This window comes from Petaurus breviceps, unplaced genomic scaffold (assembly GCF_028583685.1).
Source record: "Petaurus breviceps papuanus isolate PSGF00001 unplaced genomic scaffold, PetGlider_PUasm1.0 523, whole genome shotgun sequence".
NCBI classification, from domain to species: Eukaryota; Metazoa; Chordata; class Mammalia; order Diprotodontia; family Petauridae; genus Petaurus; species Petaurus breviceps.
The window spans coordinates 211,368-235,260 of NW_027186356.1; the positions used below are offsets into that span (position 1 = coordinate 211,368).

Sequence of the window (23,893 nt, forward strand, 5' to 3'; positions counted from 1 at the left end):
AAAGTGGGCCAGCCAATATATGAGAATTGAGAGCTGGAAAAGACTTAAGAAATCATCCAAGGCTAGCCCCTCTGAGTACTGGCTTCCCTCCCCTCCCCTCCCCTCTCTCCCCTGCCAGGACTCCCTCTCCCTCGCTGCTTTGCCCCCATTTATGCCTCTTCATCCCCATCCTTCTCTCTCTGACCCCCAGGGACCTAGGAGTGCAGTGTCCCCAGGCCCCCAGGACTCTCTCTGCCCTCAGCCCTTACCGTGCCCAGCAGTCGCCCCCGCCTGTAGATGCGCCCTGTGCTCGGGTCCCGGAGGAAGGTGGCTACAGGCTCCTGGGCCCCCCGCCTCCTGGGGACTCTCAGCTCCATCCCCACCCTCCAACACACCCCTAGCCCCTACCCAGGCCCAGCTGGGCTCTCCCACCCACCTTCCCTCCCTCTCCCTTCCTCCTTCCTTCTCTCCCTCTCCAGCTACTTCTCCCTCTCCCTCCCAGTCTCTGACTATGCCTGGGGGAGTCCCCGGGAAGGTTCATATACCCCCCGGGGCCAGGCCTCCGGGCCTCCCTCCCTCGGTGATTGGCTGTGGAGAAGACGAGCGGGAGGGGGAATCGGAGGAGGGTGAGAGCCCTGGGGGGGGCGGCGTGGGAGGGGAAAGGAGGGAGGCGAGCCAGGCACGCACACTGGCTGATGGTTGGAGATTGTGTGTGGGAGTCTGTGTGTGTCTGAGATTCTGTAGGTAAATCTGTGTGTGCGCGCGCAGTTGTGAGCGTTAGCGTATGTCCGGGACGTGTGAATGTGTGTGCAGTGAATATGTGAACGTGTCGCTCTCGGTACCGTCTGGATATACGACAGGTTTTGGTCTGGATAGCCGCGTATTGGGGAGTGGGGATATTGTGTGTATGCGTCCTGTGTATGCGTATGAACAAAGCCATATATGTGCGTGTGGATAGCTTGAGTTCTGTGTAGATGTGATTATTTATGTTTGTGCATGTATGCATGTGTTGTGCGACTCTTCAGATGAGGGTGCGCCCTGAGTATAACAGGGTTGCGTTGGGCATATATTACTATGTGTTAGCATATGTGTTCTCTGTATGTATAGGCGCTTACAAGTACCCCTCCCCACCAACTGTGGGCCTCAGTTTCCTCATCCAAGAAATGGGTATAGTTGCTTGGTCAAGATCAAGAATGCTTGGGCTGGAGGGAGTCCTCTGCTCTATCTTTTCCCCCGGGGCTTTGTTGTCTTATCACCCCCCTTCCCTAGGGTGGGGGGATGGTGAGCCCTGAGCCTTCAGATCCTCTACTAGGTAGCTGGAGGGAATCCATCCTTTCCTAGCAAGGCATGATATTGGGAGTGGCTGCTCATTCAGTCTCCAAGTGACACCCTGTAATAGGCAGGGTCCCCTCCCCCCATACTTATATGCATTCAGTGAATCAAAGCTAGGTTGCAAGAAGGGCCAGATGAGGGAGGCAGCCGGTAAGGGACGAAGGAGCACAGAGGAGAGAGAGACTGCTCAGAAAGGCTTCCTCCGGTCCCTCCTGGAAGGAGGGCAAGTCATTTCTGTCTTCCTTCAGCTTCCTCATCTGTCAAATGGGGCTAATAACCCTCGGCCTGTGAATGTCATAGGGCTATTTGTCAGGAAAATAAATCCTAGAGCCCTGTAGAAAAGAAAGCTCCCTAGATTTCTGGAGGAGATGGGATTGGAAAGACCCACGCTGACTTAGCTGAACAGGCAACTTGGTGCCCTTGAAAAGAGAGCTGGGGTCTGGACTCTGGGGTCATTGATTCTAATCCCCTCGTTTAGCAGGTGAGGAAACTGAGGCACAGAAAGGTTAAGTGACATTCCTAGGGTAATACAGTTTGTAAGTGTTCCACTCAGGATTTGAACTTGGATCTTCTTTAGGATTCTAGGTCTCAGAGGATCTGGGTTTACATTTGGGCTTTGAGTATAGCCTGTGTGGCCTCCTTCCTGAGACTCAGTTACCTCAACTATAAAAAGAGGACATTGTACCAGATGCCATCGGGGTAGGGGACCCCAGCTATCCTTTCCATGTGGGATAACCCTGATCCTGAAAAGGGCTTTTTTCTCATTTGGGGCAGAAGTTTGGAAAAGCTGTGTGTGTTGGGCCACTAGGTGGCACTGGCCCTAGAGTCAAGAGGACCCGAGTTCAAATCCAAACCTCTCAAATTTACTAGCTGTGTGACCCTGGGCAAGTCACTTAACCCCAATTGCCTCCCCCCAATTTTTTTTTTAAAGCAACAACCTGTAAGTGTTGTCTCCTCTGTAGGTCCTTGAGGACAGTGATTGCTTTTTATCTTTGTATGGAACAGTGTCTGGTTCATAGCAGATACTTCACATGTGTTCGTTGATTGACACTCTGACCCTGCCCAGCTCCATGAGCTGTTCACCACAGGCCTTGTTCTTAGCCCATTCTCCTGATTTTTAGGACTAGAGGAGGCCTTTGATGTCACCTAGTCTAGTGCACTCACTTTACCCATGGGGCTTGACAAAGCAAGTGAATGATAGATTCAAAATTTTCAGAGAAATTATGTAAAAGCCGATAATGCAACCAGGGGTTGAGTGCTGGTCTCTTCTAGCTCTGAAGTGGTTCTAAGACTGAAAGAAAAGACCAGTTTCCAGTTTTATATAAGTGCCTAGCTCCCAGGGTGATCTCAGTAGGTAAGCAGTGCCCCCTAATGGCTCTTAGGACTACAATATTAGGGGACCACTGACAGGGCTTCTCAAAATAGTTTGATAAAGAGGATTGATTTTTGTGGAAAAAAGCAGATAAGAAACACAGGGTCTGGGGGGCGGGGGGAAGGGAAGAGAGGCCAAAGGAGCTGGGAGTAGAGCCAAGGGCATTGTCTGAGAAGCACAGCTCTGCAGGGAAGCCAAAGTATTTTTACCCTTTTATGCCCATTGTCCTCACCAGCAATCCCCAATCTGCTGGGGCAGTAACTGGGGGATCTAGAGGTCTGTGTCTTCATTTTCTGCCATTTATTTGCTCTGTGACCCTGGACAAGACCTTTTATATCTCTAAGCTGTGTCTCCATCTATAAAATGAGGAAATTGGACTAGATAAGGTCCCTTGTATCTCTTTTGCAGAGTGATGTAATTTTGTAATGTCATGAATAGAGTTAGAGTCAGAAAGACTGGGATCTGACACAACTATTGTGACAATGGGCAAATCACAACTTCCCTGAGCCTCAGTGTCCTCATCTGTAAAATGGGGACAATAAGACCTACCTCACAGGATTGTTTAGAAGACCAAATGAGAAAAGCAGGTGACTTGTAAATTGTTATTATTCTAAAGTCCCTGAGTCAGAAGGGCTCTTTCCACCTTCCACCTTCAATCATCAATATTATAATAAGGTTCTGCCCAGTTCTAGCATTCTGTAATTCCATTGGCAAAGTCAGCACTGGAACCCAGGTGTCTGGATTCCCAGGCCAGGGCTTGTTTTCACATCAGGACTGTGAGATCAGAGAACACCATGCCTTGCTCTCCCTCCCAAGGACTCTCTTCAGTCCCTATTTCTAGGGGCTCCTGCTCAATTTCCTATTCAGCCCCTCACCTTTTCTCCTTTGAATTCCTCCAAAGTCCCTTTATTTCCCTTGCTTCTCGACTGTCCTTGTATTCTCATCCTTCCCTGCTGAATCCCCCTCCCTAAGAAGGCAGGGATGGGAGCCCAGAAGTGGGAGGATGAAAACCGGGGCTCAGGAAGGGGGTTTGGGAAAAGGAAAAGGACCATCTGCAAACAACGGAGGGGTCCAAGAGAGCTCAGGGACAGAGACAAGGGTCTGGAGGTGTGGACCCACGAGTAGGAGAGGGAAGCTTAAGAGATGGTACCGGTGATCTAGGGTCAGGGGAGGGCTCCCCAATCTCCCAGGTCTCTTTCTACTACCTCCCCCCTCCCCTCCGCAATGACAGCAGCTCCCAGGAACGCGCCCGAGACATCCGATCTCCTTGTTTACGCAGCCCCGGGGGAGGGCAGGGCGCAGTGGCGTCCTAGCGTGGCTCCAGCTCGGGTCCCCGGCGCTCTTGTGGCTGCTTCTCTCCCTCCTCTGACCCTCCCCCCGCAGCACCCCCGTTAGTTCAGGGACCCAGGCCATGCCCTGCAGTGGTCGCTGTGTATTGTTCCCTCCTCTCTGCAGTCTTCCACCCCCCTCAGTTAACCCCTTTGTCTGCTGCAGCTGGAAATGGCATCCTGAGCTCCCCCGTCCCGCAGGGACACCCCTGGGTCGGAGTGTTGAGGGATCCTCCTTGCTTAGGCCTACCCGGTGCCTGTATTCAGACTGAGGACCCAGGTGTCCGAGGTCGGAGCGGGGGAGGTCTAGGAAGTAGCTGTCTGGGGTCAGGGGCTCAGTTCTGTGGACACAGGAGTCCGGGTCACTCCTGGGGATGAGCTGAATTGTCCCGAGGGAGGACGAGTGGGAAGGGGGACCTCTCTATAGCGCCAATCTGGCTCCGACTCAAGGCAAGCTGGGCTTCTTGCTCTGGACCTCAGTTTCCCGATCTGTAAAACGACGAGGCGGGACCACCCGAGGATCTCCAGGGACCTTCTTTCGGACCCTGAGTCTTCAAGGCTCCAGGAGGGGAGCGGGGGCGAGCTTGGCCTCACCCTTCCCTTTCTCCTTCTCTCCTCCCCCCTGGGAGCACCGCACCCCGCGCTCACATTTCCCGGGCCTGAGCCGGAGTAGCAGAAATAGCAACGCCCGGGGCGGGGTGGGGGGCGGTGAAGAGGAGAGGATGGAGATGTCAGTCGGGGGTAGGAGAATGAGATTGGGAGAGGGGAGGGGGAGGAGAGAAGGAGAGAGGAGGGACTATGATGTCTCCCTCCCTCGCCCCGCCCCCTCCCTGCCTTCCCGGGACAGTGGGGATACCCAAGGTCACTGCTCGCCCCGGCAGACTGGGGCTCCAGGTCGCCTTGGGCTCCTACTATGGCTCCGGCCCCTGGGAGGCGAGGCAGCCGGGGAGAATGAGCCCTCACCTTGCCCCTGTGCCACTCCATGTCCCTCTGTTGTCCCCCTTCCCACCCCGCCACCCCCCCCTCCAGCTCTTGGGTTCCGGGAGCCCAGGGAGCGAACTCCGAAGGGCAATCCAGCCCCGCCCCTCCCCGCCCCTGCCGAGCCGCTGGGGGAGGGGGTGGTCCCCAGGCTGAAGCTGTTCCCCTACTGGGGGAGACCCCAGTGTCCACAGATCTGCACCTGCCAGAGCAATCCCCTGCCGCGGAGCCCAGGGGCACAGTCCTAAACCTCCCCACTTCCTCGATCCCCATATGTTTAACTCCCGAGGTGCCTGGCAGCTCCACTTAGCAGACCCAAGAGCCCCACAGTCTCAGGATGAGCTTGGAGGGGTTAATGGGACCTGGGTGGGGTGGAAGGGGTGGGGGCCTAAGAGGACGCGGGGCCCTGAAGGCGCCCCCGCCTCCCCCCTCCCGCCGGCTCGGGGTGGGAGGGGCCGCTGCTCGGGCAGCACCCCACAGCCCGCCAGTCCCGGCCAGGAGAGCTGCTCAGACACTCGGCCCAGGTTAGGGAGAGGTGGCCCGCCCAGCCCCACGCGCGACCGCGCCCTCCCCCCGCCAGATGCCGCCTTCCGCGGGGACCCAAGAGGCTCGGGTTGAACACCCAGCCGGGAAGCTCTGGTAAGTCCCTGGACCCTTCAAGGGTTCCCCCGACCCAGGGAGCGATGGGGTTAGGGACCATTCCCCTTTCCCTTCGAACAGTGTGCTGAATCCCCCCCAACAGTGTGCTGAACCTCGAACCTCCCCACCCTCCCAAACCCCTTCCAAAGAAGCTTTGAGGAACAGGCTGGGTCCCCATCCTCTCCATGAAGAAATGGGAATCTCAGGGAACTTTACAGCTGGAGGAGGAGGGATCGGGGAAGGACTTCAGAAGGTAGAACATGGAGCGGCTGAGCTGGAAAGGACTTTAGAGCACAAAAGTGTCAGAGCTGAAAGGGTCATTTAGCCCAACCTCCTCATCTTAAAACATGGGAAAATTGAGGCCCAGAGAGAGGAAAAAGGGACTTAGTCAAAGTCACACATCTGCCTAGTGGCAGATTCGGGACTAGACCCAGGTTCTCTTAACAATTAACTCTCCTTTATAACCAAGTCCCTAAAACTTTGTTGCGAAGCAGAAAGAGGGGGAGATTAGGCATAGTTAGGGTAGCATTCCCTCTGACTTATTTCTTCAGCTGGACCAGGAACCAAGCCTAAGCCCCCACCTCCATCCCCCTCATTTCCCATCATCCACCTTTTCTCTCCTTCCCTCTGAGCCCTTCCTTCCTAAACTATCAAAACCTCCCCCAGCACATCCACTCTCCCCAGATTTTGGACACCCCCCATTCCAGGGTAAACTCCCTGCCCCCCAGGCGATAGATATTACCAGTGTTTTCCTTACATGGTTCTCAAAAGCACTTTTTTAAGCAACTAGATTCCCTTCCTTTTGGGGGAACTGGGATGATGGGTTCTCTTCACTTACTTATCTAGAACCAGGAGGTTCTGAGGAATAGGAACTTGGGCCCAGAGGCATGATAAGTGAGAAGAACCTAGGATTTCCCAGGCCAATGTCTTCTCATGGAAAGTCAGGCAGTCAGCCAGGAGTAGATGGATAATCTCTCTGCCCCTTCCCCCACTTCTTCTCCCAGTCTTGCCTCCCCTCCCCTGGGGATTCTCTGTGGGTGTTCAAAGCCTCATCACCAGCCCGAGCTTATTCCTCCCTTGGCTTTCCCTACCCTACCCCCACCTTGGTCTGGATCAAGGCTTGGTGGGTTATTTTCCAAAATGATGCTCTCAAAACCAAACTACCTTCTTGGTGTAACTTCAGAGAATCCAAGGATGTTTGAGCTGGAAATGACCTTATTAAAAGGTCATCTAACCAAAGCCCTTTCTATCATAGAAGAAGCAATGGAGGCCTGGAGAGAGCCAGTAACTTAGTGCACAGGGAGGCCAGGTCTCCAGAGGACAAAACCAGAATTCTTTCCATTGCAGGGCACTGCCTCGTTTCTTTGAGATCCTTCTCACAATCAACAATTCCAGTCCCTGAGAGTAGAGACTGAGTCAATAGAAAATGAGGAGAGAAGGGATGTGCCTGGGGACCTCCAGTGTGGTCCACCCTGTTGTCTGTGGATCTCTCAGTGGAGAGGACAGGCCCTAGTGCCCCTTGCTGGCTGAGTGACTTTGGACAAGTCTCTTTCCATCTCTGGGACTCAGATTTCTCATCTGTCATGTGACAGGACTAGACTCTTAAGGTTTTTTTCAGTTCTGACATTCTATGTTTCTATGATCCTTTGGTGCCCTGGACAGCTGGGATTTTTTCTGGTCATGTGGGGGTGCTGTTTGGCTTAGGCAGTGTGGGTGCTTCCTGGGTCTGGACATAATTCCTTGGGGGATCATGGATGTACCCCCAGACCGGGTCCCAAGTTGCCTAAAAGAGCCCAGTGACCAGTTGGTGCTGCCAAAGTTGGGCAGGCACTGACCACTGAACTCCCCATCTGGGACATCCACCCCAATCCTGCCTTTTCCACCCAGTTTCCCTACCATTCAAACATTCTCCCCACCAAGAGATTTAGGCAGCTGCTTATTTTCCTGTCAACATCAGATCAGTGGCCAGGCCTGTGCTCAGAGATAAGGAGTTAAGGGACATTGGTACATGGGAGCCAGGAGGGGTTGGGGGATGTGGATGGGGGGTCAGAGTCAGGATGAGGGTGTGGCCAATGAGGACAAGGTGCTGCCCCCTTCCCCCAGGGGGGGCTGTTTGACAGATGAGAAAACAGAAACTCACACAGGGTAGGAGACCTTCCTGAGTTTATATAGTCAGAAGTCACAGATTTTTACATCAATGCTCATAAATATTTGATACTCGGGCCAAAGAACAACTGAACTACAAGTGCATCATGTGTGTGTATGCATGTAGGGGGCTAATTTGGGGCTCCCCAAAGGCCCAAGTCCATGTGTATCCTGCCCTGAATCCCAGCCTCTCTTCTTTCTCAAGATCCCTGCATATACTGATCTCCTTACATCGGGTATTCCTTAGAATGATAAAAATAGTTTGCATTAATATATTACTTTAAGGTTTTCAAAGTGTTTTACATACATTATCTCATTTAGATCCTTATAACAGCCATTATAGTAGGAGCTCTGTGAAGTGCTATTATTGTACCCATTTCACAGATGAGGAAACGGACTCAGAGAGAATAAGTGATTTACTCTGCTAGTAAATATATGAGGTCGAATTCAAACCCAGGTGTTCCTGATTTCAACTCTAGCATCCTGGAGATGGAGGTGGGGGGGAGGGGAAGGGACTTGCACCTTTGTTTTTGTATCAATCAGTCAATAAATATTAAGTACCTGCTCTATGCCAAATACAGGAGATACAAAAAGAAACAAAAGACAGCCCCTGCCCCCAGGGAGCTTATAGTCTAGTAAGGGAGACCACATGCAAACAAATTTATACAAAGCAAGCTCTATACAGGATAAATAGGAAATAATTAGCAGAGGGAAGACACCGGAATGAAGAGGGGGTGGGGAAGGCTCCCTGAAGAAAGTGAGACTCAGCTGGGCCTTAAAGGAAGCCGGGGAGGTCAGTGCTCAGAGAAGAGGAGGGAGGGCATTGCAGGCATAGGGGACAGCCAGAGACAATGCCAGGAGATGGAGGGTCTTGCTTGTCTAATTATTTTTTTTTAAGTTCATGGGTTTTGTTTGTTTGTTTGTTTTGCTTTTTGGAGGATGGAGGGTAGGGCAATTGGGTTAAGTGACTTGCCCAAGGTCACATGGCTAGTAAGTGTGTCAAGTGTCTGAGGTCAGATTTGAACTCAGGTCCTCCTGACTCTAGGGCTGGTGCTCTACTCACTGTGCCATCTAGCCACCCCACTTGCCTAATTCATACATGATGCCTGCCCCATTGTAGGTGCTTAATAAATATTTGTGGAAATTAACCAATACCCAGGTTCATAATGATCTTTCCCTTCCAGCCTGGGTTCATAGGATTTGTAGCTGGGACTTTAGAGACCATCAAGACCACCCCAATTCCCCACCCTTCATTTTGCAGATGGAGAAACTGAGTCCAGGAGAGATAGAGTGCCTCACTCATGGTTTTTCAACTGGTAAATACTGGAGCCAGGATTTGGAGCTAGGTCTCCTGACTAGGGGCATCTAGGTGGTACAGTGGCCAGGAAGACATGAATTCAAATTTGACCTCAAAAACCAGCTGTGTGACCCTGGGCAAGTCATTTAACTCTCTTTACCCCAGTTTCCTCATTCGTAAAATGAGCTGGAGAAGGAAATGATAAGCCACTCTAGTATCTCTGCCAAGAAAACTCCAAATGGGGTCACAGAATCAGACATGACTGAAAAACAAATTTAGAGGGTTGTGCAGGGCATTGACAGGCAAGACTTGAACCCACAAGTCAGTGTTTTGTAGTGAGAAGAATGCTGGATTTAGAGTCAATAGACTTTGGTTCCTGCCCTGCCATTTAAAATTTTTTTTTTGGTGACTTGCCCAGGGTCACACTGCTAGTAAATGTCTGGGTCTGGATTTGAACTCAGGTCCTCTTGACTCCAAGGCTGGTGCTCTACCTAGCTGTTGCTGCCATTTAATCTTGAAAAATTCAAATTGAATTAGATGATTTCCTTCATCCCTAAATCTGTGCTCCTGACTCAGAGTGGAAAGTGGTCCTCAAAACACTATGCCTCTGGGGGCAGCTAGGTGGCTCAGTGAATAGAGAGAGCACTGGCCCTGGAATCAGGAGGACCTGAGTTCAAATTTGGCCTCAGACACTTAACACTTACTAGCCTTGTGACCTTGGGCAAGTCACTTAACCCCAATAACCCTGTCTTCCTCCCTCCAAAAAGCAAAAAAACAAAAACAAACCAAACAAAAAAGACACTATGTCCTGTAGGCTCCTGATTGATCCCCCAGCCTTGTCTCTTCCCACTTCAACCTCTCTCCTAGTCCAGTTGGTAAAGTGACTTTCTAAAAGTATAGGTCTGACCAAGTCACTCCTCCACTCAATAAATGCTAGTGGCTCCTCATTTTCTTTTTTTTTTTTGGAGGGTTAAGTGACTTGCCCTAAGTCACACGGCTAGTAAATGTGTCAAGTGTCTGAGGCCAAATTTGAACTCAGGTCCTCCTGACTCCCCACCTAGCCACCCCCCTCCCCATTTTCTTTTGAATTCCTCTGTTCAGTTTTTAAAGCCTCATCCTCCTTGGCTCCAACCCACCATTCCAGTCTTGTTCTATAGTTTTACTTTGGCTGATCAGCCAGAGAAGCCTTCTTTGTGATTCCTCTCATTTCACAGTACATCTCCCACCTCTGCTTTTTCACTGGCTGTTCACCATCCCTGGAATGCTGACCTTCCCCACCTCTGCCTCTTAGAATCCCTTATTTCCTTCAAAATTTTGTCTCATGCATGACTACCAGAAGGAAGCCCTTCCTGACCCCATCCCCCAGTGGTGCTTTCAACCCCAAATTGCCTCATATTTATTTTGCTGATATATGGGTATTTATATATATATATATATGTGTGTGTGTGTGTGTGTGTGTGTGTGATATTTGTTTTCTCCTCAAATAGAATGTAAGCTTCTTGAGGGTAAGGACTGTCTCATTTTGAGTGCCATGTACCTGGGCCATGGTAGGCCCTTAGTAAATGCTTGATAGTTGAACAGTTGAAAGGCACCTTAGAACATAGGATGAGGTGGGGACCTTTGACTGAATCCAGACTTCACGGAACAAATCCCCTTAATAAAAGGCCTCCAGGTCCAGGGTTCTGGAGGCGCCCCTGATAAGACATCTACTGTCTACTGGGAGGGACCTTAGTCACAAAAGAAAAAATTCAATATTTATCAAGTAATTCCAAGAAATATGTGGCGTCTAGGCCAGGAATAGAGTCTCTGACAAGCTCAGAGTAGTTCATCAACATCATGACCTTCTGATGAATTTTCCTGACATGGCAATTCTCAAAAATCATCTGCTGTCTTAAAAAGGGGTTTTGGCTCATGCTGGCAGAGGGCATGTACCCAGCCAAGGAAAGACAGATCCTGGAAGTAGTTAGGAGGCACTCAGAGCTAGCTGGACATGGCAAGGATGTCCTTGAAAGGACATTTAGTTCAGAATCACAGAAGGTCAGAGCTGAAAGGGGCTTCAGAGGGCAATTAGTCCAACATAAAATTGAACAGTACTCTCATCCAGACTCTCATGGCTGACCTCCAGTGATGGGGAAACCCCCTGGAAACTGAGAATTGGGAGGGGGAATGTGATTCCTCCAAGGCCATATAGAGAGTGAGGAGCAGTTTAGGGGGCAGCCAGGTCATGCAGTGGGTAGAGAGCTCCAGGCCTGGAATCAGGAAGACTCATCTTTCTGAGTTCAAATCTGACCTTAATAGAGGCTTAATAAAGACTTAATAGCTGTGTGACCCTGGGCAAGTCTCTTAACTGTAATGGCTTTAGTTTCCTCATCTGTAAAATGAGCTGGAGAAGGAAATGGCAAATCAACCCCAAATGGAGTCACAGAATAGGACATGACTGAAATGAAACCACCGCCAAAAAAAAGCAGGTTGGGAGATGGGAAAAGACCGGGGAGTAGGGTCAAGTGTTGGACTCAGGAAGCCCTTCCCCAGATACTTTCTAACTTTATGACCCAGGGCAAATCATTTAACCTCAGTTTAGTCTTTTAGCCTCAGTTTCGTATTAGTTAGGTTGGGATAATTAAATTTAAATTATATTAATTTAAACTGGGCATCTACCTGTTAGGGCTATTGTGAGGGTCTGATGAGATAATGTATGTAAAGTACTTGGCCAGTTCTAAAGCCATACATGAATACTATTATTATTAAGCTGGGAAGCTTTTCCTGGCCCCCTGGGCCCCTAAACTTTGCCCTTTGCTGCCCTTAGGCCCAGGCCTCAACCAGTCCTGCTCCTGATCTGGATATACCTGTGCTGTGGTCTAGAGGGGAGGACCCAGGTAAAGGGAACACTCCTGAGTTGTCCCAGAAGCCCCAGCCACCTCCCTGGTCATAGCTGCCTTCTTCTGGCCTGGTCTTCACCCTTCCCGGAACTGTTGCCCACCCCCCAACCCCTTGGGGGAAAGGGACAGCAGAGGTCCCATCCTAGGGCTTCTTCAGGGCTCGAGGTCTCAGAGGCGCTTTCCCTGACCTGAAGCCACACGGGCCCTGGCCCTTTCTTCTCTGTCACTCACTGGGATGGATGGAACTCCGGGGTAGTGATCTTGTGGAGCTGTTTGAGGGAAGAATAGCAGCCTCATATCACAGGGAGTGGGATGTGTGTGTGTGTGTGTGTGTGTGTGTGTGTGTGTGTGTATGTGTGTGTGTGTGTGTGTGTGTATGTGTGTGTGTGTGAGACTGAGGGATTCCCCATCCATAGACCCAAGTCTGGTCCAGGCCCCAGAGCTGGGGGTAGGAGGGCTTTGTGCAGAAGGTCAGCTGCATTTGGGGGAGGAATTCACTCTGTATATGTGTGCCTTGTTAATGTAGGGGGATTCCAGGCAGAGGTTACAAGCTGGCCTTACTCTGTGTTTATGGGCTCTTTCCAGTCCTTAGAAACTCAGCCCCCACATCTTCAGCCTCTACCCTGCATGGAATTTGGCCCAGGCAATGGCCCAGCGGAAGCAAGTCGGGGGTGGTCAGGGGTGGTCAGGGGCCCTTGCTAGAATCAGCATTTTTAGGGTCTTCCAAGGAGTGTGTGTGGGAGGTGGGGATCATCTCTCTTCTTTGCAACCCTCCCCCCTCACAGCCACAGCCTCAATTTTGCCAGACCCTGAGGTAACCCCCCCACCTCACCTACCAATATCCATTCCTCTGGACCCCACCTTTTCACATCCCACCAGCCTCTAGGGCCCCTCCCTCATTCATTCCCCCTCCTTGTCCCTCCCCTTTGGAAATTACACCCCTTCCTTTCCTCTTTAGGGTTGAGCCAGCGTCCATGGGGGCTGGGGCTGAAGGTGGTTGAACAGGCCAGGGCCAAATGGCACCCAGCAGCCTGGAGGAAGTTCCCTGGATTCACTGCCTGCTGCCCCATGGGACAGAGGAAGCAGTTGGGACTGGACTGTGTTGACAGAGGGTGGGGTCCCCCCGTAGGGGGACAGGGCCTCTGGGGGCCTTCCTACAGACTTTCCAGGCTCCACCCCCCTGGGGATGTCTCTAGGCTGGGAGCCAGGACTCCTGGGCCCATCTAACAGCCATCTTCCTCCAAGTAGGGAAGGTCTGGGTCCAATGAATGGACGTCCTGGGGGGCCTGGAGTGGCTGCTCCAGCACTTGTGGGCAGGGGGCGTCAGTGCGCAGCCGGAGATGTGTGCGGTGAGACCCTCTGGATGATGGGGAAGGGAGAGCCGAGGAGGCCTGGGAGAGGAGGGGAGCTTAGGGGATCTGGGGGAGCGTCTCCTCCAGGGGGGTGGGTGCCCTCCCCTCCCACTTCACTCTCCCCAGGGTTTAGGATGAGAAGGTGTGGGTTGATGGGAAGGGGGGTCAGGGCAGGCCTGGGCACTGAGCACCCCCACACCCCATCCCAGGCGCACAGCCCTTTAATCCTGTCGGAATGTGGGGCTAGGCTGGGAGCGGTGTATGCAGGAAGTGGGGGGAGGGTATTATAAGCCAGGCACTGCTGCTTCTTTCGTGACAGCCTTTGACCTCCCACCCCCCCCCCAATCTGCCTGCAGGATTTCCCGGGAACATGCCTGTGGGGGAGACTCTCACCAGTATCGCCTATGCAGGCTCCCTGTGAGTCCCCAAAGGCCAGCGTCCCCTCTCTCCAAAAGCCTCAGATACTCCCAATTCCAAGATGACATCTTATGCCCTCTTCCAGCTAATCACTGCCCCCACTGGGGGGGAGGGGGTCAGAAAACCCAGGGTTGGGTCATAGCTCTGCTTCTTGTCTGCTTTGTGACTTCGGGCAGGCAGGACATATCATTTTCTGCCCTTGATTCTCCTATAAAATGTGAGGCTGTTTGACAATCTCTCCCAGCTCTGACATTCTGGGTTTTGTAAAGGCTCTGCTAGTCTGTGATTCTGAATTTGATTCTCTCCCTTTACCCTCTGCAGCCCTATATGCCCCACCCCCACCCCCAGACTCCAGGGACACCAGGCACTCCATCTACTCTCTGTAAGCAAGATTCTATCCTAATGTTCCTCTTACCCAATTATAGCTCTGAGTGTTTTCCAAACATCTCACATCCTCTGTCCCAGCATACCATTTTCTGAAACTATCCCCTTCATCATTTTTTCCTATTTTTAAAAAATAATTATACTTTAACATTCATTTTCCCACTCCCTACTTAATAGCATTTTATTTTTCCCAATTACATGTAAAGATAATTTTCAACATTCACTTTTATAAGATCTTGGAGTTCCAAATTTTTTTCTCCTCTCCCTTCCCCAAGAGGGCAAGCAATCTCACATAAGCTTTTAACATTCATTTTAAAAAATGTTGTGTTCCCGATTCTTGCCTTCTCTCCAGCCCCTCCGTCACCTATTGAGAGGGCAAGCAATATGATATCAATTATACATGTGAAGTCATGCAAAACCTACCTTTCTGTCTTTCTTACATCACCATAGTATTTTATCACATTCACTGCCCATAACTTTCTCAGCCATTCCCCAACTGATGGGCATCCTGTCAATTTCCAATTCTTTAAAGGATACGATTTTCTCAAGATTTCTCTCAGTGCTGCCTACAATCCCTCTTTTTCCTCCTTCGCTTGACAGATACTCCCTCGAGTCCCTCAAGTGTAATTGGTAAAATTCCTGCCCACTAGACATCCCTGATCCCCTCAACTTCCCTTTCCCCAGTTCCTCTCTGAAAACCCTAATCCCACAGTTCCAGCCCTTCCCCCTTCTCCCCAGCAGCCTCTGATCTTCCAGGCCAAGAGCACTGCCCTTTTTTCCCCTGTGATAGAGCCTTCCCTCCCTGCTTTGCTTGACAGGAATGCCCCTCTGGTGCCATGCCCTTCAGGGAGCTGCAGTGTGCCCTCTACAACAACAGGCCTGTTCTGGGTGACCAGGCCAACTACCAGTGGGTACCCTTCTATGGAGGTGAGTGGCTGTGCCCAAGGTGAGGACACTGGTACCGCCTCAGTGTCCAGGCAGCTTAGGCATGAGAGTGGGTAACTGAATAATCAGCCAGAACTTTGGACTGGAGACAGAAGGAGAAACTGGGTCCTGCCCTTGGGGAGCCCCTGCCCTCAGGGAGACTTCAGTCTGAGGGGACTTGGGGATATGTCCCCCATAAGAACTGGAAAGGGAATTTGTGAAGCTGATTCATACTTTTGCTTAAGGGAGTAACCTCAGCCTTATTAGTAAGGAAACATGGAATGATGGAACAGACTAATTACAGAGAACTTCCTATGAAGGGCATTTGGGAGGGTGCAGTTAGGGGCTTCCTCCCTACCTTTCATCCTTTTCTCTGCCAGCTCCCAACCTGTGTGACCTGAACTGCTTGGCAGAGGGCCACACTTTCTACTATACCTTTGGACGAGTGCTGGATGGGACACCCTGCAGCCCAGACTCTGAGGGGCTTTGTATCAATGGCCGATGCCTTGTGAGAGTCTCCCCAGCTCAACCTGGTCTCTGCCCCAAATGCCCAGGAGCCCTTTGGCCCTCAGTACCATACCCTGCAGGGGGAGGGGAGCTAGAAAGCTGCGGACAGCCCGAGCTGTGTCCTGGGATGGGCATGAGGGAGGGTATCTCGGAAATCCCTAGCCCCACGGAGGCACAAAGGGCAGTGGTATTCCTGAGTCAGGTTTCTCTCACTATCTATGTCTCCTAGACTGCAGGCTGTGATGGGGTTCTGGGCTCCGGGACCCACGAAGACAACTGTGGGCAATGTGGTGGCAGGAACAGCTCTTGTCTCTTCATCCAGCGCATCTTCAGTGAGGCCGCCCCACCCTCAGGTGACTGCCCCCTGCAAGGCTGAATCTTTCCTTTCTGGTCTCCCCTATGGCCCCTCTTCTTTCCCTTACTTGGTCCTTCCTGCCCTAGGTTTTACATGGCCCATCGTTCCCAGACCTTCACCTGTCCTGCTTGTCCCTCTGTTCCAGCTTCTGGAACATAGAATGTCAGAGCTGGAAAAAGACCTGTAGGCATAGAGTGTCTGAGCCGGAAGGATGAGAGATTTAGGATTAGAAGGGACTTATCTAGTCTAGCCCCTTTACTTGAGGCCCACAGAGGTAGCCTTAGAACATAGTGTCAGAACTAGGAGAGACCTTCAGACATAGAACAGAACATTTCAGAGTGAAGGACTCCAAATTAGAGGGACTTTGGAACATGGAATGTCAGAGTAGGGGTGGGGAGGATATGTTGGAGCTGGAAGGGGCTTTAGAAATGGGATGTCAGAGCTGAGAGGGACCTCCAAATTCAACTCCACCATTTGACAGAAAGCCCAGCTGGGGGAAAAGAGAGCTCAGAGAGGGACTTAGTGACAGTCGTGACTTGATGCCCAGGGCAAAGCTCCTTCTGCTGCACTTTGCCCACATTCATGCTCCCCAAAGTACACACAGGTTTGCATGGCCCATGCATCCATTTGTGTATAGACCCACATGACTGGGACCAGTACAAGTGTGCTCATGACTCTTGAGGGAGGGAAGGCAGCAAGGTCAAAACTTTGAAGCTCACTTGCCTTCTCACCCCCCCCCCCTGCCCATTTCCTACTAGGTCAATCGTATGGCTACTGGAATGTGACCCTAATTCCCATTGGTGCCCGTCACATCAGAGTCACTGACCGGAGCCGCAATTATCTGGGTGAGAGCCAGGAGTGCCTCCCAATTCCTGGAGCCTGGGGCTTCCTGGCCCTGCTGGGGTGGAGGGTAAAAAGAAAGTCTTGGGGTATTACCTCCTTGGCTAGGGTGGGGCTATCTAGAATGGACAGAGACTCCCAGGAAGCAGACCCCGTCCAGAGTCTCTGGCTAAACTAATACCACTCCCTCCCTCTGTCCTGAACGATCTCCAGCACCCCTACTGGATGTGGGAAACTGAGGCATGGGGATCTGAGCCCAATAAAAAGTTCTGGCGTGGTTTTGAGAAAACTCCTTGAATTCTTTTCCCTCCCCTACCACCCAGCACTAATGGGCAGTGATGGGCGCTATGTCTTCAATGGAGACTGGGCCATTGATTGGCCAGGGACCTTCCAGGTGTCTGGGACTCAGGTCCACTATAGTCGAGCCAATGACCGTGATGAGAGTCTGTGGGCACCTGGGCCCACAGGCGAAGACCTCCACTTGCAGGTGATTGCGAATCCAGGGTGAGGGGCAGAGACCAATCCTGGAAAGTTATTTGTGGGGTGTGGGAGGGATATTACCACAGGATCTAATGAAAGATACTAGTATCGTGCGTCAGCTGAATTATTGTAGGAGGCCATGAGTAATCAAAGAAACAGTCTTAGGTTTGGAATCAGGAGGCCTGTGTTTAAACCCTGCCTCCTCCACTTACTACCTGTGTGGTCTTTGGAAAATTACTTAAGCCCTCTGTGTTTTAGTTCCCTCATCTGTAAAATTCCCATCTGCAAAATGGGAATAATAATAATTCTACTCCTGGGGCGGCTAGGTGGCACAGTGGATAGAGCATCAGCCCTGGAGTCAGGAGGACCTGAGTTCAAATCCCGCCTCAGACAGTTAACACAAAACTAGCCATGTGACCTTGGGCAAGTCACTTAATCCCAATTGCCCTACCCTCCCCCCTCTGAAAAGCAGAAAAAAAATTCTACTCCTCCCTTCCCATGCTTGTTGCATTTTCTTTGAGATAAATAAATATTGTCCTGAACTTGAAACCATTTGTTACCTTGAATGCTTGTGTGGAAGCTAGGGGTTCAGTTACCTACCTTTGCCAGAAACCTAGGCAGGCATATATAATATAAAACTAATATTTATTAAACACTTATTATATGCTAGTCACTGTTTTGAGCTGAGGCTACAAAAAAGACAGAAGACAGCCACTTTTCTTAAGGAGCATACAGTCTCATGGTAGAAGCCTGTTCAAATATATTCAAAGATAGCAACATCTTGGTGGGGGCAAAAGAGAATATGATCATTTAGGGAGATGCTTCATGGTATTGTTTGGGAGCCTGGAGCATAGGGAACCCTGGACCATGGGTTAACTCTGTGTTTCAATTTCCTCATCTGTAAAATGGGGATACTTCTACTTTCTTTTCAAATCTTAAAATTCTATTGATATTTGCTAATTTTGGGGTCTCACAGCCAGAACCACTCTGAAAGGAAGGCAGGGCTGGGGGTCTTATAGTTAGTTGACTGATGAGAGGACCAAGGCTGAGAGAATTCTTTGGGTTTGTGCAGCCAGCAAATGTTGGACTCTGGATCTGAGCCCAGGCCTTGTATCTGCTTCTCAGAATTAGAATGGAATTTACAATCCATCTAGCCCCACCCCTTCATTGGACAAATGGGGGAAATGGGATCCCAGAAAGTCCAAGATCACACAGTGAATGAATGGAAGAGTTAGGACTTGAACCCAGGATTCAGCTCTGACTCCTGGGCCCCCGGTTCTCTCCATGGCACTGACCTTGAATCAACTTGAAGAAGGGATCCTTGAGACGGGATTGTGCTCTCTTTGTATCATGATTGTTGGTTGATTGTACTGCTTTTGATTACAGAATGAATGTCTGCCTTTTAGGCATTAGGAAGGATGGTTTGGTCAAAGGTGGGGAAGTGATGATTTGGGGAGCCCAGAAACTGCCCCCAGGGTGGAGAGGCTGGTGCTCAGGACAAGGTATAAATAGGAATCTGAGCCTCTCTGCTCTCCTAGGTTCTCTTCCAAGAGCCCAACCCAGGCATTGAGTTCGAGTTCTGGCTGCCAAGGGATGCCTATTATGCCCTGCAGAGCCACAGGAGTCCTCTAAGGCAGCCACAGACGCGGGAGGTGGAGGTGGGGCCAGGGCCTCAGGAGGCTGCCCCAGCCTGGACTCGGCCAGCCCCCTCCTCTCCAGGATTCTCCCCACCTAGGGGGCAGCTCATTGAAACAGGTGAGTCTCCCTTTCCTCTGATTGAGAGTAGGGAAGGCCCTCCCTCCCCACAAGCTGGGATCAGGACTCACCACCCCCAACTACTTCATTGCCATCCATAGAGACCTGCAAACCCTGTCCAGGTGCCAAGGGACGGAGCCAGCGTCTGCTTCATTACTGCCGGAGTGACTTTGGTAAGATCTCCCTTCCCTCCATGAGCTCTCTTGGTCCCTGACTTCCTCTTCCCACCCCAACAACCATCTCCTCTCACCTTCAGGTTTGGGCCCCCCTGGATGTATAGATTCCATAGACTTTACAGCTGAAAGGAACCTTAGACATCGGCTAGTTCAACCCCTTTTATTATCCCGAGGAAGAAAACAAGGTTAACTTGTTCTAGGCCACACAAGTAGTAGCCAGAGCTGAGGTTTGAACCCAGATGCTCTGATCCAAAATGTAGCACTCTCTTCTTGCACCAAACTGTCTCCTCTTCCACTCCTTTCCCTCCCACGGGTCAACCTCGGACTAGGAGTAAGAACTGAGTTTTAACTCTAGTTAACACAACTGGCTCCCTGTGTGAACCTGGACAAATCACACTCACCCCTCCAGGTGTCAGGTTCTCCTTCCGTCCAAGCAAGAGCTTGGGTCCTAAAAATACTCTAAATAAGTGAAAGGAGCCCTGCCCTGGGTTCTTTCCATCCTTGTCTCTGCTGCTGACTTGCTGGGTTATCCTGAGCCCTCTGAGTCTCTCTACAAACAAGGGGGTTGGATAAACTGCTTTCCAAATTGCTGAGTCTATAATTGCTGATACCCACAGTATTCCGGGCTCGAGTCCTGGCAAGGCTCCATATGGGTGAAGAGACCCGGTATGATATTCAGGTGCAACACTCTTACAAGAATTGGACCCCACTAGAGAGAAGGGAGTTCCTCTGGGCCCCTGGAGCCTGTCCCTGCCCCCTGCTGGTCCCTCGGGCAGAGTACCTGGTGGCTGCCCAGCGACACATCAACTATGAGGGGACCCTGGACCGGCTGCTGCTTCCCTATGCTGGCTATGCTCGACCCTGGACTCCCAGAGAAGACACCCGCATCCAAGAGGTGGCCAAGCAGTGTCCCCAGGCCCCACCAGCAGGCTGAGACTACCTGCTTAACCTCTGGAGAGGGCCACGCCTAGCCCAGTGGACAGCCCTGGAGGACCAGGCTGGGCCTATTGAGAGGCCCCAGAAAGGGCAGATCCATTCCAGTAATGCTGTCCAGGATGGTAGTGCTCCAGGGGGATTCTTCTGGGTCATGGGCATAGGGGAGCCAGACTGGTTTCCCCATTCTGCCCTGGTACCTGTGCTTGCCCCACCTTCAGGAGGAAGAAGGAACTATGAGGACCAGGACTGACCTCTGCTTTGTCTATGGCTTCCCTTTGGACCCTGAATTTTTCTCCAACATTCCAGCCTATAGGGTACCAGATGGGGGCTTATACACACACACACAGACACACACACACACACACATACATATGGCACAATGCAGTGATACAATTTGGATACAGCATATGATGCAGGCCAAATCACAGGCACAAGACATCCAAATGCAAGCAACACTCAATTTTCAATCATTGATTCAAGAAACACTCTTTAAGCACCTACTATGTACAAGGAAGGGCCTCTGGTGGGGCCAGGGATGCATACACAGACCCTGCTCCTTAGGAGCCTACAATCTAATAGGGGTAAAGACATTTATATCATTTTGATGAGAGAGAATGAGATCATGGTGAAGAAGAGAGTAAACCAGTCAAAGTGCCAGAAGTAATTTGAGGGAGAGGTCATCTTGACCTGGGGAATTAGGGAAGGATTCTGGGAGGAGACACCATCTGGGCTAAGCCTTTAATTTTTTTTTTTTTTTGGCTTTTTGGAGGGGGGAGGGCAGGGCAATTGGGGTTAAGTGACTTGCCCAAAGTCACACAGCTAGTAAGTGTGTCACGAGTCTGAGGCCAGATTTGAACTCAGGTCTTCCTGACTCCAGGGGCAGTACTTTCTTCACTGCACCACTTAGCTGTCCCAGCCTTTAATATTTTAACAGATGAACCTGAGGAGGAAAGGAGGACAGGGTGAATTGTGGCAGGGGTGGGAGAGGGCAAGATGAGAACAGAATGGGGAACCATCCAGATTGGCTGGAACAGTCTGACAACTGGAAAAGCAGGTCGGAGCCGAGCTGTGGAAGACCCTGAATGGGGGGCCTTTTGAGCAGTGACATCACAAGACTGGAGTCAAGGAAGACTGCCTTGGTAGCTCTTGGATAGGGTGAGATGAGAAGTTGAGCCAGGATGATTTGAAGGGGAGTAGAGGGGTAACTTTAGGAGACACACTCAAATTAGGGCTGATAATTAATGTAGGAGATAGAGAGAACGCATGCCTTGGCAATACAAATGTCAGTGGGGTGGACAGCCCATAAATTGGTGGGGTTTTTAATCTTCCCTTTGAGTCCCCAGCTCCTCCCCCACCCACTGAGAAGGCAAGCGATGATCCATGTGAAGTCATAGAGCGCCTAAGTCTTAAGACCTGTTGAAATCCTGCCAATCCTTTAAAACCCAACTTGACTGCCAACTTCTCTGGGAAACCTTGGATTCTCTTCCCTCACCCTCAGACTCGTCATTGTCTCATACCTCGCTGAGAGGGAATGATTCACCCTTGTGAGGGCACAAGCACTGTCGTTGGCACCCATCGTCCTTGGCTGGGCTGTGAGCGTCTCCCTGGACACCAGCGTTTGGGGAGGGGGTCACATAGCAGTGGATATTTGATTTGGGCCACCCCTCGAAAAGGGGCTAGTCTTGTTCTGCTGGGCCCAGTGGGCAGAAGTTAGAATAGATGAGAGGACTGGACAACCTGGTTCAGATTCTACCTTTGACACTGACTGTGTGATGTCATATAGCCTGAGACTCAGGCAACTCTGGCATGTAATCTATTAAATGAAAATATGGGCAGCATAGGTGCTTGGGTGGAGGAAGTTCTCTATGGAACATTTCTCTAACAATTATTAGTATCCGAGGGCAGCTAGGTGATGCAATGGATCAAGCACTGGTCCTGGAGTTGGGAGGACTTGAGTTCAAATCTGGCCTCAGACACTTACTAGCAGTGTGACCCTGGGCAAGTCACTTAACATGGATTGGCTCAAAACCAAAAGTGTTGCTTAAGTGGAATGGTGAATAGAGAGCTTGCCATCACTGGACTTATACAAACAAAAGCTGGGAGACTCTTGGTTGTAGAGGGGATGGTTAGGCGTGGCTTGGAATGAATGAACCCCAATACATGTGAACATAGCCTTGCAAAGGGGAAGCAGCATTTGTATAGCAAGTGCTCATTTGATCTTCATTGGGATCTGCCCCTGGGAGGTAGGTGCTGTTATTACCCCTATTTTACAGTTAAGGAAACCAAGGCCAAGGTTTGTGACTTTGCCAGGGTCACACAGCTAGTGTCTACAGCCAAGTCTGAACTGACTTCAGCTCTCCGGGCCTCACGCACACTGAATCTTAACCTTGGGTGGGTGCCCTTCTTGGAAAGGCCTAGATCTTCTGTTCTCCTTCTGACCCTGGCCCATAGCCTGTACTGGTTTTCCCACAATACATTGCTTCCCTCTAGCTTTCCAGCCTGTCCCTTTCCTCCTACCCTCTTCTCCACCATGCCTCTCATGCAGCTCTCTCTGGGGAGGAGCCCATTCTGTTGCTAGATAGAGACACTGGAATACCCTTGTTGACAGGGGAAAGGATGATCTGGCAAAGATTTCCCTGCATGGGGGAGGTTTAGATAACTCTGGAGAGTAAGGGTGGAGGACTCCCTTGGCCCACGTTGTATTAACCACTTAAGAAAAGTTCTGATGTAGGGGATTATTAGTGTTTGGATTACCCAAGCTCCCCTCCCTTAGCATGGAACAAATTGCCACGCTCTTTCCAGATGGTCTCTGGGGAGAGGATGAGGTGGGGCCCCAGGCCAGGGCCAGGAGCTGCCTCACCAGGCAGGCAGCTGTCGCCCCCTGCTCCAGGGCTGGTACTGGAGCATGCGCCCCCTTCTGAGGGCCAGCCCAGAAGCCAAAGGCAGAATGTGTACCCCATACCCACACCCTGATTCTGGGGCCATGTGCTGTTCCCTGCTCTAAGGGACTCACTCCCTGGAGGAAAGGCCCATTCTTCAGACACAACTTGCCTCAGCCAGTCTAGAAGCTGGGACTAGGCCCTAGCACCAAGAACATTTTTCGATTATAGCATATTATAGCTCTTGTCTGCCCCAATACTTTCAGTGGCCTCCGAAATGTCCTCATCTTCTCCCTGCCCCCTCCAATGCTAGCTCTGTCATTTCTCAGATGTGTGACAAAAGTATTTACCCCACCTGCAAAAATGAAGTGTACCAGCAGTCAGGAGGACCTGAGTTCAAATCCAACCTCAGCTACTGTGACCCTGGGCAAGTCATTTAACCCTGATTGCCTCAAAAAAAAAAAAGAAAAAAACAACCCCAAAACAAAAACCCAACAAAAGTTGAGGTATCTATCATGCTTCTGGTCCATAGCAGGGGCAGAAGGCAGGACTGAGAAGTCACTTGTAGGCAGAGGGTTGGATGGGGCCATGGCACCCTCTAGTGGCTGAATGTAGCAGAACAATCCTTTTCCCACCCAGGCTTCATCTGCCTTGGGTGACGATCCTTACTGGCTGGGTTGAACCAAGAATTTTAAAATACAGAATTGTCAGAACTGGGAGGCCCTTTGGAATATGGATCTTGGACTGGCTTACTCACACCCCTACCCTGCCAAAGACAGGTGAGATCCCTCTAACCATTAACACTCCCCTCATCCCCATTTCTGTCTCCCAACAACAAATACACCAAAAAAATCTTGATGTCAAGCAAGTTTGGCCTGTGTAGGACTATTTTTTTTTTTTTAATACATGGGCAGCTGGAATGGGCAGGACACATCAAGA

The 23,893-nt window shown here is 50.9% G+C and overlaps 2 protein-coding genes across 9 annotated transcripts in view; one reads left to right on the plus strand and one right to left on the minus strand.

The window, feature by feature from the left end:
* The window catches only part of PLK5 (polo like kinase 5 (inactive)), a 10,519-nt gene extending 10,163 nt beyond the window's left edge, over positions 1-356 (minus strand). The window contains exon 1 of the mRNA XM_069101956.1: positions 249-356. Coding sequence (XP_068958057.1) covers positions 249-356 — 108 coding nt within the window. The remainder of the gene's footprint in view (positions 1-248) is intronic.
* Positions 357-5,437: 5,081 nt separating this feature from the next.
* On the plus strand, positions 5,438-23,822 carry ADAMTSL5 (ADAMTS like 5). Of its 8 annotated transcripts, none has more exons than XM_069101981.1 (13): positions 5,564-5,628; positions 11,877-11,946; positions 13,198-13,298; positions 13,658-13,718; positions 14,040-14,100; positions 14,921-15,029; positions 15,407-15,534; positions 15,763-15,886; positions 16,647-16,733; positions 17,052-17,215; positions 18,747-18,963; positions 19,065-19,136; positions 19,757-23,822. In XM_069101981.1, exons 3-13 carry the CDS (start codon positions 13,214-13,216, stop codon positions 20,071-20,073), a joined length of 1,425 nt encoding a protein of 474 aa, XP_068958082.1. In that variant the 5' UTR covers positions 5,564-5,628; positions 11,877-11,946; positions 13,198-13,213; the 3' UTR covers positions 20,074-23,822. The 8 variants fall into 8 exon arrangements, with proteins under 8 accessions (XP_068958081.1, XP_068958085.1, XP_068958084.1 ...); XM_069101982.1 differs by having other exon boundaries at positions 5,578-5,628; positions 13,195-13,298; XM_069101980.1 differs by lacking the exon at positions 14,040-14,100 and having other exon boundaries at positions 5,438-5,628.
* The last annotated feature ends 71 nt before the right edge of the window (positions 23,823-23,893 follow it).